The 19,174-nt window shown below is 38.5% G+C and overlaps 1 protein-coding gene across 1 annotated transcript in view; it reads right to left on the bottom strand.

Moving 5' to 3' along the window:
* Window positions 1-7,243: 7,243 nt before the first annotated feature.
* Window positions 7,244-19,174, bottom strand: part of LOC139736158 (uncharacterized) — a 140,405-nt gene continuing 128,474 nt past the window's right edge. Inside the window, exons 37-41 of the mRNA XM_071646889.1 lie at window positions 19,091-19,174; window positions 18,181-18,305; window positions 16,538-16,646; window positions 15,162-15,334; window positions 7,244-7,934 (exon numbers count right to left, since the gene is read on the bottom strand). Coding sequence (XP_071502990.1) covers window positions 7,811-7,934; window positions 15,162-15,334; window positions 16,538-16,646; window positions 18,181-18,305; window positions 19,091-19,174 — 615 coding nt within the window. The 3' untranslated portion in view covers window positions 7,244-7,810. The remainder of the gene's footprint in view (window positions 7,935-15,161; window positions 15,335-16,537; window positions 16,647-18,180; window positions 18,306-19,090) is intronic.

Raw genomic sequence — 19,174 nt, forward strand, 5'->3', positions numbered from 1 at the left:
TTGTTTGTTAGAGTTTGTTTATTTATTTGTTTTCCCTTAAAAAAAAATATCTTGCCAGCAAAAATTGCTTTATGAATCTGCAACATTCAACAGCACAGGAAGGGATTACATGGCAACACGACGTACTGTCCAGAAAAATTTGTTCAACTGCAGTCATGCAATAATAATATGTATTTTCTCAGAGGTTACCCAGGTCACGAACTTTGCAACTTGCAACGACCAAATCAGAAAGAGAAAAAAAAAATGGTGAAATGTAAGCCATGATATTATGGTTTGGCCACAATATTAATGTATGGTCATGGGCCAGCAACCCAAATGGGTTGAAAATATCTGGCTAATCTTGTGGAAGTACACTGATTGCATCAGGAATCATCACAAAGAGCAGGTACAAGTGTACTCTATTTGGAAGTTTGTTTAAGAGCCAATTTGTTCATGTTATCTCATTTGACACAAAGCACAAGGACAAAGAAAAAGTTATCCTATGTATAGACCTAGTTAACTTACAAATATTTGGTACTTTTTGATGACCAATGCACAATCAGAACTAACTCGAATGGTAAATGATACCCAAGCAGGTGACTTCATAGGTTTTACTTGTGAAATTACAATTTGATTTGAGTATATGGTAACAAAAGGACATTGTCGGCCTCAAATTACCCACAGATGAAAAGAAGGGGTATTAAGTTGGCAGACTAATCGACAGAGGAGACCGAGTCGTAGAATGTAGAGTGTTACAGTGACACGGTCATTTGAGTTCACATTGTGCTTACCCCTTGAACGGAAAGTAGGCCAGTTGTACAAATTGTCGCACCGTGGGCCATCTTTGTACATGAATTAGCACAACTCTTGGGTGTTGTTCCCTTGGACAGAATTTACCAGTGTTCAAAATATTTGTTAAGCATTTAGTTTTTGTAAGTGTACATTCCCAACCTGGGTGTATAAAGAATACAGACCTTACAATGTGATGTGAATATTTATATGATTTACAGTGCATATATATTTTGAAATACGTATTGAGCAAGTCATGTGAATATTACAACCTAAATAAATGCTCAGTGATTGATTTAGGTAATTGGCTTTAGACAGAGATGTAAAACCAATATCCAATGTGGAAAAGTCACAATTAGTACTGGTAATGAATATTCATGTGTATGACTGAAGGATTTCTTTAGACTGAAGATGTTTGCAATAAGAACATGTCATTGAATTGCTATGAAACATGAGATATTCATAAATGTAATAAAACTTCATGACTGTTTATGAGTTGGTATATTTTGTCTCCAAGAAACATGGTTTTGAAATGTTCTTATTGCAGAAGTACGTTAGATAGAATTGTGCTTTTGGTAGTGGATGCTGCTGACTGAGTATGTTACACATTACTTACTGGTATAAATTATTTTGAAGACACATTTTACTCCCTTTTCAAAGCCACTCCAATAATGTTAAAAGGGAATGATACCTCAAATATATTTGAATTGAGTGAATGCAGTGCAATAAAAAGAAAATATGAGAATTCCACAAAATATAATTTCTATGAAAAGTAGGCCTACACATTTCACCGACTTGATATTGACATTCTATGATAAGGGTAATATCATATCTTCCTCCTTTCTGGAAGAGGTATTATAGTCATGAGCTCTTTCCTTATGCTACAAAAGTGAAAATATGTTGAATTCTCTTTTCATTTTCTTTATACCCTTGCCCTGCAGTGATGACAAAAACTGTTGTAGTCTTCTCATCCAGCGACGGTGGCACTGAAACTTTCAAACTTCAAAACCGCGCGATCGCGACGAAAATTGGCACACACATTGCCTATGATGTAATCTAAAATACCTTGAAGTTAATTTTTCAAAAAATTATCATTTATGCTAAATTATGCTAATTTATGCATAATAATGCATGAAATCAGACTATTCGGTATAAATCACAAAATAAAGCTCAAAACAGGCACATTTTTTGTGTAAATATTCTTTTTAGTGTCCTTAGCAAATGTAATAAAAAAAAATTGTGACATCAGAGAAAATTCTTCAGTATTTTATTGTTTTTTTTAAATTTCTTACGTATTTCTTTGTTTTTTTTGACTTTATGTTTTTCATTGTTTTTTTTAATGAAATTTGTCCGCGACATCGCTCCGAACTAGAAAATATGTTATTCATTGATTTTAATCAATAAAACACCAAAATAATCATGCTTTTATGAAATTTGCCTGTAAGCACAGTTTGCATTGAAATTGTACACGAATTCACGTTTTTGAGCAATTTTTGGTCTGACATGCATGTACATAATTATGCGTAACTTCGAAACCATGCGCCCGGGTGTCGCAAATTTGGTGTCAAAAGATGCGGGAGACTCCAAAGAAAAAAGTCATGAAACGTCGCGGCGATAGCTTTTTGCAATTGCGATACAACGCGCGGAACATCGAGGGGGGGCCCTCGGAGGCCCCCCCCCCCCCCCCCCCCCCCCGGCCTAGTTAGGGTTAAACTTCACCTACATCTCCTACAAACCCTACTGATATTGCTGCATTCACTCAATCAACAGACATAATTGTATGAGCTGATTTTTTTTCACGTACAGATACATTGTATTTTTGCATATGAGGTGGTCACAGACATTTTTATGAGATGTTGTTTTCGCGAATTGACACCGAGGCTGTCGTAACTGCACTATTAACCTGCTGCATGGCAGCATTTTTGCATGTTGTTAAAGTCGCAGTCCCAACAGTGATTCACAAAATTTATGAAAATTAAAGCTTCACAAAACTAACATGCTTTATACAGTATGTATATATTTGGGTATCATTTCCCTCTACAAAATTGTGAAATTGTCAGCAAAATCATATGCAAGATTAAAATATTCTCAAGTTTTGCAGGTTTTTCACAAAACAATATTGCTTACCAACTTGAGGGCAAGTATGGTACGATGATATCCGCAGCAAAAATTTTCAGGAATGGATCGAAGAATGGGAAACAAACGTATCCTTCGATGCAGATTTTTCTAGTTGCCAGATGAGGATGAACTTGTGAAAGACTGCTGAAGTTGCTATGTCAAAGGGATTGCATAATATTGGTTGAGATGATCATGCAGCTATTAACTTTTTGCAAGTTACTTAAAAACCACTGTATGAAAAGTTAAAAGAGCATACCATGCTAATAGTAAATTCAATGTTTATTTGAGGAAAATCGGTTTTGAAATGGCCGAGACATTCAAAAACAAAGTGAAACTAAGTGATCCTAATAAAAGGTGAAGGTCACCTTTTATTACGATCAATTTGTGTGGATATCTCAGCCATAACCAATTTTCATCAAATAACCTTTTAATTCCTATGAGGATCATATGCCCTTTCATATTTCATAAGACATTTCTCATTATCTCACCCTGTCTCAACCAAAACTATGCCATCCCTATTTTTTTAAAGGCTTTTGACAACAGTACAAATCAAAAGAAGTTAGAAGACCATGACCAGCATTACAAATTCACCATTATGTGTGAAATTTCAAAATTTCCTGTGTACTTTCAAAAATTTGTCAAACTTTGAGACATACACCACTTGGTTTTGTTGGATTTTGCTCTCAAACATCAAAGTCAACCTGAAACAGGGTGGCGTCCTTTGATTTATCGGCGAGTTCAGGCAAGCGTCCGGCTCCCAATATATATATATATATATATATATATATATATATATATATATATTTATTTATTTATATATATTTATTTTTTTTATTTTTTTTATTCAAATAATAATATATTGTAAAAAAATTTTATTATATGTATATTTCATTGAACAATTTTATTTCTTAGATTCACAGTAAATAAGGCACAATATTAAGACGGAAAGCATATGATTATACATCTCTCTGTTTTTTATTATACCTCATCCCGGTATGACAAAAATGTCATGATGCCAAGAACCAATTTTCATTTTTTAAAAATGAAGGAAGGAAAAAAAAAGAGGAGGAAAAAAAAGAAGAGACCAAATAAAGTGTTGCTACGTCAGTAAGTCAACTACACCAAGTCTTGTCGAAAATGTTGCAATTCAGATTATTTGATGCAAGCGCTTTTGGAGTTGAACTCGTCTCTTGTTGAACAGACTTTTTCGGCAAAGAAAATGCCACTATAATGTCACCAATACATATTCAAGTCTTTGATCATTTTTTTTTTTTTTTCCTGTCTGCTGTAAAGCATTTCTATGCCGGCTTTATATGGAATCACACAGTTTGCATACTCTCCTAGAGTTATTCAAAGCTTATACATATACAGAGATAAAACAGAAAAGAAATACACGGATAACATGTCAACAACACTGTAAACACTGCTAGAGTAATAAAATTATTCAAATTTTACATTTCAATCCCAACAAAAATATGACATTTTCTTCTCTGTTTTAAACTTCTCCTTGTTTTGTCTTTAAAATCTATGGTTGCTTTGCTGGTAAATAACCCAATGGCTATCAAGGTGGAGTGGAATTGAGAGTATACAATTGTTAACCATGTACCACCATTTTTTTTTTTCTGATTTTTTTTTTCTTTACAATTTAATCTACAAAGTGTACACTCCTACACGGGGGCAAAACCCCATAATTGAAACGGCCAGGTATACAGAATGACATGTTAATTTTGAAGCAAATCCATCTACCATCCACCTTCACCTTGAACATTTCTTTCCAAGATCATTCATTGTACGGATAATTAAAACATAAAAGCATTCTAGTTCCTACATTTCACTCTATGATACTCTCCAAGCATGGTGGAATTCACACAAGGAAGCTATTAATTGAAGCATTACGAACAACTGGGGAAAAAAAGAAAATCCCATTAAAGATTTACAATTTCTTCTCTACTAATTCCTTTTTACCATGTACGTCCATTATGACATGAGCAATAAAACAGAAACGGCAACTTGATAATTGTTCTGAGTTACTTGTCAAAATTATCTCGAGAAAACGACATATACTCTGTCATATTTCTTATTTCATAGCGTATCATTTTGTTTCGTGGAAGCAGCCCTGCGACATCCAACTTTTCTGCCTCTGGATGTGACATTTGATGACAAAACTTACAAATGCAGAATTCCACTTGTTTTTATTTTTCCCCCTCATCTACAAAACATGATCCTGAAACTTCACTTCAACATCCACACTGATTTCCCCTCCCCCCTTTCCATCAGGAATGCTTGTGAAGTCATGTCTCTTTTACAAATTTCTTTTTGGTTTTTCTTTTTTTTTTTTCCTTTCTTTCGTTCTTTTTCATCCGTCATGACCGTGACACGCACAGGTGCACGTTCGTCTCGTATTCACGTGGAATGAAGCGAACACAGGTAAAGAAGAAAACACAAACACGAGGCGTCACACTGCCACGAATCCCATCTCAGGGCGGGCGCGGACCGAGGACGAAATCTCGCCAACCAGAGCTAAAGCACAGAGGGGCCCAGCAACACACACACACACACAGAAGGAATGGCTGTATTGCTGGCGTGTTCACACTTGCTGCTGTGTTCGTACTTCCAATGGATACCATTGTGTACTTCCTATCCAGGGCTAGACACACTCAGAAACCTCCTGGCGATTATTTACACTGGATTTGCAATTCAGTTCACACCTACCAACCTCCCACCACACACACAAAAAAAGAAAATACATAAATGATAATAATTTCCCTTGCCATTTAACCATCAGAAATCAGTAGTACTCCAACAACAGATTAATTGCTTTGAGAAAAAAAAGATAAAAAAGAAAAGCAAGCAAACATTAATACATACGAGCATTAGCTTTGTAGCTTAAAATAAAAGGAGACGTTATCTATCTCACTAATGTGATATATATATCCACTAAAACATGATAAACTACTCTGCCTGGAATTTGTACAAGCCGAGATTATGATACTACAATACTGTGACAGCGACGTCATTCTCACTATCACACATTTCATGTTTCTCATCCGCAGGGGGAAGTGGGTCTAATAGTCAAACACTTACATGACTGCGTATAACCACAGTTCTTTGTATTTCATACACAACAGCACAACTATACGTTAGTGATTACATGAGATAACATCCGTATCAACTCGGTATTCAAAAATTGCCATTTGTTTTCCCCTTTCATAGTTTCATTTATTATATTTGGTTTTCTGAATATTTGTGTGACTCCATAGATCCTCATGATACTACTTTGGTGAAACAAAAATTGTATGAATATGCCACAGCAAACGCTGCATCTATCTTTTGCTGCCCTGCTCACGAAATATATAGGCTCACATTCACACGGTGATTTTCAGCAGAAAACGTTGCAACCGCAGTAGCTTTGCTTACACAAATAGGAGTACAACTCACATAATTCCTACATGTATACGCTCTTCATGCTTCTATACACATACATGTGTAGCAATACTACATGTACCAACAAAATAATTCTTATTCCAAAAAAAAACCAAAGGAACAACAGAAAAATCCTATCAATATGCACATGGTAAGACACGCTGCTAAACTGAACTATAGACAATATAAGGCATATCACTGAATTCCTTGGTTTATCAAAGTGAGTTCAAAAACATGTCACTTGCTGGCAGTACATCTTTCGTAGATTCTCCCTGATTACGACCCCCTCTTTGGGAGCTCACTGATCTCTTTAAGGAGAAGGAGGCAGCCGTCTACCTCGTCAAATTCGGAACAGAAAAACAGAAAAACGTTTGTAGCTGCTTTTGACGTCTGTAAGACATCTTCTCACGCAAGGATTTTGATCCCTCAGTTCTTTGCTTTCATGAAATTCTGGTTAGGTGTGGGAAGGGTCAGAGGGTGGGGAAGTTTGCATTACATATTCCCAGCTGTTCTACCCTATTTGGTGACCAGTTGTACCCTTTCCAATCTTATTTGCAAAGTAGCCATATTGACAGCTCTGACAGCAATCCATTAGGAAAAGGAAAACAAAAAACAAACCCAACTTTTTACCTCTGTTATTTTTCATTTTCAGAGAGCGATTAATTGTCTTATTATTCCCTTTCTGCACTCTGAAAAGGGATGTTTTTCCGCCATGAGGTTTACCTCTTCATGCAATGAGACACAACGCACAGCATGCCTCGGAAAGGGAAGGTTGGTATTGATACGGTCAGAGCTAGCACAAACACTTACCAACGGACACATAATGGGTAAACTTCTTCAACAACATATGGTTCCCCTTGGGTGTACATTTTCAAAATTTATTTCATTTCCACGAAAAAAAAAAAAAAAAAAATCTGCATCTTTCAACCATGAAAAACCACATATACAAGGAACAATTGTACTCACGTTTCCTTTTCCAGAAAAAAGAAAGATCATAAAATCATTAGATGGTCTAAAATTGTAATCATAATTACCTCTAGTCCTCAAATGACTGCCATTACATAACTTACAACTCTCATCTATTCAATTTACCAGCAGTTTTTGATTGGATACCATTAATATAAGCTCTTACGTTAGTGTAGACACATCAACCAAATTACAATTCATATATACTCATATACCTGTCAGACGAGGAATCAATGGAAAGAATGTTACAAAAAAAATATCTGAGAAAGGGAAAATTTGTTATTCCCTTGGTATAAGTCTTTTCCTTCTTTTTTTTCAGTTTTTTTCCAACAACATTTTATACAAAGAACCACAGTGTAGTAAATTCCATTTCATATGATTACAAGTTGCTAACTAACTGTTAGAAAGAAATATATATAATTACAGTTAATGTAAAGGTTAGCTTTGGAAATACAAAAAAAGACTGGAGAGTGAGAGAAAGAGAGGGAGAGAGAGAGAGAGAGAAAGAGGGAGAGAGAAGAAGAGACGATGGAAGCTACTCTGGGACTTCGTCGGATCCCGTGCCGTCGATGTTGTCGTTGGCCGAGCTGCTGTCTAGCTGTGATTGCCTGGAGCGTGCCGACCGGGAGCCCAGGAGACGGGACGATCCACCGCCAGACCTGGGATGAGGGGGAGGAACGGATGGAGGGCAGTGAGCGGGAGATACCAACAAGTACAGACTTACCATCAAAAACTAAGAATTTTACAAATACGGGGATAAATAAATGAAATTAATATAGTGCTAACAACATGTACGTGTATGTACAACGTGTACGTGCATATGCAAATATAATGTGTTCACATACATACGGTATATCATGAGCATTGGATGAATTCAAAATGCCACTTGCTAGTTTTGTGGAATACATCTATGCATTGAAACAGGTCTTCTTTCTCCAGACCATTTCCCTGTAACAACAATTTTACGTAGAGTTGGGCAGCGCAATGGTCTCTCCCAAAGAAATACTGTATGCAGAAAAGTCTGCTATTAGTATTAGATCAAGACATGCAGCTCGTGAAATTAAAAGATTGCAGTGACAAGCGCCTCATTCTGTCTGCACTCTCCCTAGAAAGTGTTTCCCTTTTGACAGCTGATGCCTGATATGGCAGCAGCACATTTTAAAGAGCATCTCTACGTGGAGAGGTGGGAGGGGGATCTTTCCCTTTAACTTCTCCTCCTGACTCGAGAGAGCTCCTCAGAGGGGGGAGGGGTCATTTCATTAAACTCTAAAATCAATCCCAAGTTCAATTCAACTGGTCTTAGGGACAATTTTGGAATCAATCAGTCCTCAGAGAAGTTAGGAGCAGTTTCACTAAGCTATATTTCATCTTGTACCCTCCTTGCCACATTCTACAAAAGATCTTGAATGTCTATGTACATGTTAAAACTAGATATGATCTGAATCTGTCCTAGCTTTGGGTTCATTGTTTGGCTCGAAATAGTTTCCATCTTTACAAAACAGGGCCCTGGCATTCGTAACAGTTGCATTCAGAAAAATTTGGTGCTTTGCACATGGTGATATGAACTCCTCCTGCCGCCATTCCCTTTATTGCAGGGTCATCCCACAGGACTGACACCCAAGAGTTACACGGCCCACGAGTTTGACATTAAAAAGAGTCAAGGAACCACACAGCCCATGAGCTCGACCCTAAGCAAACAAGGTCCATAAGTCCGACAGTAGGCAAACAAGGCCCACAAGTTCCACACTATGCAAAAAAGGCCCACAAGGCGGACATTATATCACAGGACTTAATGTGTCGGTCTCGCGGGCCTTTTTCCTTTATTAGTGTCAAACTCGTGGGCCTTGTTTGCCGAGTGTCTGACTCATGGGCCTTTTGGCCTAGTGTCAGGCTCATGGGCTGTATGACTCGAGGGCTGTATGACTAATGGGTGCAAACCTGAGATGTGTACAGAGAAACAATATAATGTCCTCCATTACATAATTGACTTGCAGGTGTTTTTGCGGAGAATGTGGTGTTTCAATAAGAGAAATATTGATGAAATTAAATATTTTGAGTTCAAAATGCCATGAGGAATAGAGCAAGACTGCACACGTCTAATTTTCATCAATATTGCAATTTTCTTCTTTTCAATTTCAGGTCACGGTGACTTCCACGTAATAAAGGAATATCTCCATACAAATGCTGCATGGAAGCATTTCATATCAATCAGTGTCAGGGCATAGAGAGAGTGCAAGACATCCAAGTTTTGAAAATGTTTATATTGTGAGTTTCTAATGATCACTGGCAAAAGTCATTACATCAAGCTTGTGTCCAAACTTGGTTTTATCTTTTTTTTTCCCAACTGTTTTTAGTCACAGTTCAAATCATTACATACACTAAAAAAAAAGGAAGCCCAAAACTGCAGATATATTACTCTGTTCATCTTCAATGTCTATCATATGTGTATCATAATTTCAAACCCTCGTTCTTAATGGAGTTAGTCTGACATTAATTGCTGCATGTCATTCACACTGACCAGCCAGTGGTCTCATAAACAACAGTGTTAATCAATGAGGCGACTACTCCAATCTCATAACAACGCGATTGATTCAGTACTACAGAAGAATTGTTGAAGTTCAAGGGAAAGCTATTTGCTGTGACAGAGATACCGCCCATTAGTCAACATTTCCACCTCAGTTATGCTGCATTTTTCTCTCTTTTTTTTCTCAGGTGCTTGAGAGAGCATTGAAATACAGATGCAGAAAATACAAGAATCTCCTAGTAATCTTAAGAGAATCAAATGCAATGCAGCCCACCGACTCCTGCTCCGTTGTTGCGAATGAAAACTTATGCTAGATTGCCTCGGCAAAATGCATTACATTAGTGCTTCCCTTTAAGTGTCCTATCAGATAAACATCTTGTATGATATTTAAAAAAACAACAACCCTGAAACAAGACAGCCAAAGTTGATTCTGTAAAGTCACTACAAGTTCATTATATTCAATCTACAAGGAATGCTCAATGGGATTGACAGGAAGAAAATTGTTGTTTTTTTTTTTCTGTTTTTCAAGGCAAACACAGTATACTGAAATTTTCTCCCATTTGTCTGATACAACCATAGTTGACATCAACTCTAATGCACATTGCATACCTATAAAATGGAACCTCATTATAACGAGGTCGGCTACAGCAAGATACCTGAAATAACGAGGGGATTTTGCAGGTCCTATTCCTTTGAAATTCTTTATTTTCACCCCTGATATAATGAGATACCCAATACAAGTAGACAATTTCAGTGATTTTGAGCACCTCGTTATAATGAGGTTCCTATGTACTCTGTATGTAAAATGAAAGAGGGGGAGGGGCAAACACATATAATGTATATTATTGTCATAGAAACACAATGCCTTACTGCTATTAACGATGTTTACATGTATCACAGAGACTTGCATCTAACCACTGCCACACTTTAAACGAGTCAAGTCTTTCATGCATTCCTACTGGCATGTGAATATTGGACAAGATTCTGGCTCGCATTGTGAACACTTCATGTGAGCGGATAAAAAACAGAATGGAAATTGTTCTTTGTGACTGAAGCAAAGAATAGCACATTTGGCACAATGAAACAGAAGAATGTGAGACTGGTGGTGAATGCAATCGAATAATGTTTATGGTGACTGCTATGTAGTGTTTTAATCTATTGAGTATCGCTATATGTATGTAGAATGAAGATCTTGAAATGGTAAAAAATAAAGCAAACAAAACAGATGGATAGATAAAGTTAATTATGTCAAAGGATCATAATGCGTTTGAACAAATTGTACATCGGTACTGATATATAATATGAATTTAGGTCTAGTCTCTATGGGTGATAAATTTACATTCCAAACAATTGCGAGAATATCTGATTTTGGGGGGAAATTTCCAAAAAGCAAAACATGAAGAGTGTTGTGTCTGTTACCATGGTGACAACATCTGGAATGACTAAATATTGGCTAACCACTAAATGACCACTGAACTTTGGTATGCTAAAAGACAACACTTGTTAAACACGAAAGGCTAAATCCAAACGTATTGGGTTGTAGAGACACAGCTATGCATTTTTTCATATAAATAACAGTATATATACATCATATATAATCATAAAATATTCAGACAGATGCAAAAAGTTACTTAAAACTAGAAACAGAGAGGAGACTTGAGTCATCACATCCGTATTTGTTGGACGTTTTGCTCTTTTCACAGAACTTTCATTCTACTCTACATAACTCTTTCTCTGCACAATGCATCTATCATTTCTGTCCTTCGGCATTTCTATCACTTTCACTCCATTCAAATTCTCGGCTTCACAGTAGCAGATGCAAAGCAGCACTTGTGCAAGACATTTTAAGCCAATTTTTTTGCTTGTTTGAAGGTTGGCGCTTTTTCTTTTGTCATTCAAGCAGCCACAGCGTTACAGTGGGATGATGCAGTGAACTGGCACAGTGTGAAAAAAACAACAACATTGAATCAATATGCTCATGGAAAATATATAGAAACAATAAGTACATTCTACATGGACTCTGTACAGCTTCTAAAAAAACAAATAGATTACGATTAAATGAATTCATATCAGCATTCCAAACACTGCATGCCCAACTGAAAGTCAAACTGAAATTATAAATGGCAGCTGGCAAAGGCAGCCAAAGAAACACAAAATAAACAAATCAAAATCAAAATCAAAATCAAAATAAGGGTTAAACAAGGCAGGTGAGTGCAGCCCAGTGTGAGCGGGATTTGAGTAGATAGCGGTTGAATTCTTCTCCTCTGTTTTTTTTTTTCTTTTCTTTTCGGTATTAGGAGTTGATCGTTTGAGAGTAGGTAGAAAAAAATTGTACTGCGGTGTGCTTACCAACACGCACTGTGACACAGCTCAGCGAGTTTATGTCTTTATGGTCTTTGGTGTGCAACACGAATAGGACACAGAAATGGGGGGACAAAAATAGTACACTCGCATGGTGAGAAAAGTGAGAAGGAGATTCACGAGAGAGCACGATTTCAGATCACAAGAGAGTGAGGAAAGAGAAAAGTGAGAGAGAGAAGTAGCAAAGAGTGAAAAAGAGACTAATGAATAAAAAATATATATGAATGAGGATTGGGCACTCACGTAAGGAAGGCCAATTCATTACAGAGCTGCTTCGGCTCTTCTACTCATCTATGCCTGGAAAATTTTCAAGGAATCCGGTTTAATATCCGCAAAGACCATACACATATATACATATCTCTCTCTTTTTGTTTTCTGTGGTTTGTTTGATTTCGTTTCGTATTATGTTTTCACGGCCTGATGTCTGCTCATGTGAATTCGAATACATGACATCTCACTTAATTTCATTTCACTTATTCATTTTCATTATGATACGAATGGGAACAAAAACTTATTTTTGGCAAACATCATTAACGAAACTTTTCACATTTTACTGGAGGAGAGTTCTGCACTCATCCAATTATTACGTTGACATGCCTAGAAATATAGCGACAGTGCTGTACTCAGTTCACTCTCCTTATTAAAAAAAAAAAAGTTGGGGTCTAGAGAAATATCTAGGGTCTAACATCTACTCTTGGCTGCAAGATTTACCAGATATATTACTATTCAAATTACTGGTTGTTATTGGTTTATTTATTTATTTATTATTTTCTTTTTTTGGGGGGGAGGGGGTGGTATCATGTTTTGTCTTGCCATTTTATTTCAATTATCTACTCCTCTTTTTTTTAAACTCAACCAGCATCATACCTGGCATAAAAAGCCTTATTTTATAGTCTCACAAATGAAAAACAGAAGATCAGTAGAGATCACTTTCTTTCTTTTCTGGGGGGGGGGGGGGGGGGGGGGGGGGAGAGACTTTTGATACAGAAGAACTTTGTATCTAGAACAAATCTGGAGTTGTTGATCCTCATGAAACAAAACAAAAAAATTGATATCAACTTTTGTCTTCTCTCAGTTTCATCAATTCATTCTTTTTCTTTTCCCCACACATTTCGGTTTACATTTTATCAAACGGCATCCTGATAAAACCTTCCTGTGCAACTTGCATCAACTCAAGTTCATCGTAACCTCGTTCATCTTTACGAAGTATTCTTGTGCTATTGCTAATACAACACACAAATCCATGATAGGGACTAGCCAATGTTTAATATTTCAAAGTTTGCGACACTGATTCACTTCATATCTGCTCTGTATCTCCTACCGGAGATACCTCCTTTTTCTTAATCAGGAAATTTTGTTGTTACTGCTCGAAGACGCGACACTAACACACCCATTCACAGAGATTTTTTCTCATTGGTAACTCACTGGAAGCAAAGTTTTCTGCTTCCAGCCACCAATCAAAGTGTAGCGGATCGCAGTCTGATGAATCTGACTTGTGTTAGTCAACAATCAGGTCAATGCCAGACATGTTGCATGTGATCCTCATTGGATGATCTTGCCTCGTCAGATCATGCCCAACACATCCAACACTGACCAGATAGTCTATTACAACACAAATCGGATTCATCAGACTGTAATCCGATACACTTTGGTTGGTGGCCGGAAGCAAAAAAAGAAAAAGAGAAAAAATCTCTGTGGAATGGGGGTATAACAAAAATCGTAAAAACTGTTAAGACATTGTTAATTTCAATACATGAAGAGAGCATTACAGACATCCGATCAACGGCCTTCGTGGAGAATGGATAAAAAAGGGGAGATAAAAACCACACAACAGGGAAGAAATGAATGAAATGTAGATGTGCAGTATATTACTGGTGCAGGGAGAAAAAAACAAAAACAGAATCTTCCTACACTACAGGGAAAGGTAGGGGGACTGCAAATCAAATGGCAAATGTTGCAAAACACCTCAGTAAATGGTTATTGAAAACTTCTTCCCGGGGCTCAACCGCATACAATGGAAAGGTGACGCGGATACGCACGTTATTATGTTGTTGAGTTAACCTCTAATCTACAGACATACCCGTGAGTAACACAGCAATCCAAACTAAGACATGCAATTGACATTGTAACCCTGTGTTTGTACATTCCACATATTACTAAAACCCTTCCTCTGCACTGCCTGAAATCTGTGTCACCCCTAATTCAATGAAATTCTCTCAAAACTACTAGCAACTCCTCGCAAAATGTGAAACGCCTCTCAATATTCCCATACTAAGCACCTTTTAGCCCATATCTCCATGTACAGAATGATGTTTTCCCTTGCAGTTGTTTTTTCTTTTTCTTTTTCACTGTACAAAAGAATTTCAATTGCAAAAGTTCTTCTTTTTTTTTACATGCATTATGATCGGCATGAATGAAGCTATTAAAAATTGCAGAACAAATAAAACAACATTACTTAATTGATTGGGCCTAAATAAGCAGAAAATGCAGTTTAACACTAGTAGCTTATCTCACAGAAAGCAAATATCAAGCAAACAAATATATTTTTCTTTTGAAAGCAATAAACTTAATAAAATCTGATCTATCCAACAAGCTGACTGTTAGCAAACCCAAATGCATGAATTTGGTATGCTGAATTGGACAACTTATTCTGAACTCTGTACAATTCTTTCCAATTTAAAAAAAAATCAAAGACAAAACAAAACTAACTAGAAATGTCGCCATATGGTATGCCTTCGCCATAATGCATGGCTAAATTCCTGCATCGACTAACTCCTGTGGCATGTAGCATGTTTTGCGCTTCTTTGCAGAAAGCTAACCCTTCCTGGCATAAATGCATACACATTGTAGATAGATAAAGTATCAATAAAAACAATTTGAAAGAAAAAGAGAAAGACAACAAACACAACAACAATCACAAAGCAATGCTATTATCAATATATTTTGCTGAGTCTACACACAAAAAGGGTAATGGGAGGTGAAGGAGAGGTAAGAAGCTTACCGGAGCTTGCTGCGGAGCTGGTTCAGCTCCCTCTGTAGGGCCTCGTTTGCCTCCGTCTGCTCGTCCAGCTCGCGCTGGATGCGGCGCTTGGCGGCGTTGGCCCGCGAGCACTCCTCCTCGCTCTCGTCCAGCTGCCGCTTCAGGGTCTTCACGCGGGAGTTGGCTTTGTCGACCTGGCACGTACATTCACACAACGAACAAATAAACCCAAACTCATATACGGTCCCAAACTAACAAAGGAAAGTAGTTTAGATCAAATCCATGGTTGAAATTTTGTCCATGGACTAAAAACGAGTACAAAATAGGCATTCCTTTTACATGCGTGTATCAGCCTGTGTTCATTATTAGATGTCTGTTGGCATACATTATTTGTCACACACATTTACATAGACGAAATTTGAATAATCCATGGGCTACATTCAAACTACTTTTGTGAACTCCGGCCAAGGAGGCATATTGTACCTAATTGTCAAATAACATCAGCAAAGGGCATCAAGGACATGAACATACACTGTAGTATGCCCAGTTTCCTTCATTAAAACTTGCTATTCACTTTCCCCATCGGTTCATACTTCTGTCTAGACATTGGAAATTGTGAGCAATACGTTTTTGGCTTGCGCGACTGTATTGGACAGATATATATTCACACACGTTAACCAGCTTTTCATTTTTGCACATGTATATTCCATTACAGCTTATTTGATATGAGGGCAATTATTGTCAAGCAATTTCATATTATTCTCTGAGAATATTGGCTTTTTCTTTCCATTTTGACATTTGCATATAAAAATATCAAGTTATGCTCTGCAAATCGACTTTTAATACAGATCTCAGCCTCCATCAGACATCACAAACATACAAGCTGTTGTGTTTTTGTCAGGTAGATAAACTAAAACTTGAATAAAGACTGGCTTGAGTTTGCTGAGAGAGATTTCACAGATGACACTACACCAAAAGGCGGGACAAGCCTTGCCCCTCTCTTCTATCTGGTTGGATGCAGTCGCCTCTGGGCCCTGTTTTATCAAAAGATATAATCGATTAAGTATTTCCTTACCACACAGGCTGCCATAGACTTATGATAGAAATCAACTATATAATAAATTATAACTCTTCATAAAACAGGGCCCTAGGGGGTGTTTCATAAAGCTGTTCGTAAAGTTACGAATGACTTACGAACGACTGGTGATCAGTTCTTGTGCTGAATTACGGAAATTCTGATAAGTATAGCACATTAGAACTGATCGCCAGTCATTCTTACGTCGTTCGTAACTTTACGAACAGCTTTATGAAACAGACCCCTGGTCAATTGTTTAAACCAGCAAAGGAGAGGACCATTGGTCAGAGACCCGTTTGAATGGTCAAGGATGACCACCCACCTGTTCCTTGTACTGCTCAGCATGACGGCGCTCGTCCTCAATAGCGTTGGCCATCTCACGGTTCTTACGGTCAGCCCTCTTGGCCATCTTGGCTGCAGCATTACGCTCCCTGGATGAAGACAAAGGGTAGGGGGAGGGATGAGGGGGTGAATGGTGATGCATTTATTTCAATGGGTGGGGGGGCAGTCTCTTACAGTGCATTTCTATTGAACAGACTGGTTTACTGACATATGCACATTTATGGATGTTTGTTTCATTCTGACGTAGTAACGAGCTATTCCATTATTAACCTGTACCTCAAAAACACTTTTGAATGCTTGGAATCCAGTTTGCAAACATCAGTCGTTGCTACGTGGGTAAACTTCAGGGCAAGCTTTCGGGTTGTCAAGAAGAACCATTGTCAGAAAGGCATGCAAAAATTTGAATATATTAGCAAACCAGTCTGTTCAATAGAAATGCACTACAAGAGGCACATGCATTACAAAAGCAACATTGGATCAACAATATATGAAATTATATTTGCAAAAGTATATGGACTGTTGCCGAGAATGGGAAACATTGCACTGGAAAATTGACTTCTGATCTTTTAATCTTTGACAGTAAATCTAAAGGTCAAAGTGTGTAACAAGGAGTGTGCATAGGAGGGAATTTAAAGGAAGGGATTTTGTAAATGGTGGAGCAGGAGGGAGAAGGAAGAACGAAATAAGAAAGGTGAAAAGGGCGGAGGCAGAAGGAAGGGGTAAGGAAGGAAGGAAGGAAAGCAGAGAAAAGAAGAAGAGGAGAGAAGCATAAAAGAGAAATCAGAAAATGGTGCAGGGATGGGGAGAGATGAGGGGAAAAGCAAAGAGGGAAGTTAAGGAGAAGAGAGGAGATGGGAGGAGAGAATTAAAGAAGGCAAAGGTGAAAGGGAGGGGAAGGAAGGGGAACGAAGGGAGGGGAAGGGAAGGAAGGGAGGGAGAGGAAGGGGTGGACAGATAAAGAGGAGAGGAAAGCAGAAGGGATGAGAGGAGAAAAGATGAGGGGGAGATGGGAGAGAATGGAGGATAGAGAAAGGAGTGGAGGAAAAGGCATTGGAGTGGAGAGGAGGGAGAGAAGGGACAGATAAAAGAGAAGAAGGGAACAGCAGAGGGATGAAAGAGGGCTGAGATGAGAGATGATAAGAGAGCATGAGGGATAGTAAAAATGGGGGGAGGAAGGGGCAAGGGAGGGGGAGGGGGAGGGGGAGGGGGAGTGGACAGGAGCAGACAGGAAGGGAGAGGGAGGGAAAGTATGGGAAGGAAGGGAAGGGAGGGACATATGAAGGTAGAGAAAAGAAAGGAAAAAGGGATGAAAGGGGGTGAGATGAAAGGAGATGGGAAAGAATGAGGGATCGTGTAAAACAGGGGGAAAAGGCAGTGGAGCAGACAGGAGTGGACAGGAAGGGAAGAGGAAAAGGTGAGGAAGGAAGGAAGGAAGGAAGAGTGAGGGAGGGAAGGGACAGATGAAGGTAGCAAAAAGGAATAGAGGAAGGGATGAGTGGGGTGACATGCCAGGAGATGAGAAAGAAAGAGGGACAGTGAAAAAGAGTGGAGGAAAAGGCAGTGGAGTGGAGAGATCTTGAGAGGAGAAGGTTGACAAGTGGGGGAAGAGGGAGGGATGCTCACTTGAGCTCTATCTCCAAGGAGTCCTCCAGCTGGGCTATCTTGCTCTCAAGCTGCTGGATGGTAGCTTTGCTCTTGTTGCGGCTGGCCGACTCCAGCTCCTGCATCTTGGCCTTGAGGTCCTTGATCTGTGGAGGAAGGGACACAGCGAGTCAAAAGTAATATCTGTCACCTCCACCAGAGAGGAGATGGAAGGGGGTTGCATATCATCAAGTGTTTTGTCAGTCATTTTCGCTAACAAAGTTGGTCTCAGCCAATCAGACGCACGGATTTCGGAAGCTTAAAATAGTTGCCAGCGACTGACAGGTTTCGTGAAACACTGCCCAGACTGACAACAGTCTTGAAAATCTGTACACGACATCAGCTGGACTTGCAACTGCGTATAAGGATTATGGCATCTTCACAGGTCTTTGGTCTGCGTATGGCGCGCAGACGGAATATCAAAATCTGTCACCATTAGACAGCTGATTTAACACCAAATAACCTATTACACTGATGTATTTCGCGACGATGAATCCGGATGCACACACTGGCTAAAATCGCATACGACAGCAGCCATGTCTGGACTCCATGCAACTGCAGATGATGCAGTTTGTCTCAGATTGTTGCCATGGAGACCATAGTCACTACAAACTACTGACCCTGATATGGGTTATCATAATTAGTGATCACACATCATTTTGCACTCCTAACAAAAATCCAAGCCCGCATACCGTTGCCAAAATTTCTGTCTCATGACTTTTCTGACATCTGAATGAAATGACAGTTCAAATTTGACATATATTTCCTGATGGTTACCTCAGGTACAGCCTGGGGTTACATTTTACCATTTTATATCATATCTCACAGATTTCATGTGTCTCATTTGCTCTGCCCTCTATCCAGGATATGTCATCCAAAACAGTTGGCTTACCTGTCTCTCCAGAATGCTCTTGGCATTCTCGTTGCGTTGGTTGGAAGACCTTTCTGATGCCAGCTCAGCCTGCATCTGCTCCAT

This window comes from Diadema antillarum, unplaced genomic scaffold (assembly GCF_040938485.1).
Source record: "Diadema antillarum isolate AM-2024a unplaced genomic scaffold, OU_Dant_1.0 seq00000627_RagTag, whole genome shotgun sequence".
Lineage (NCBI taxonomy): Eukaryota > Metazoa > Echinodermata > Echinoidea > Diadematoida > Diadematidae > Diadema > Diadema antillarum.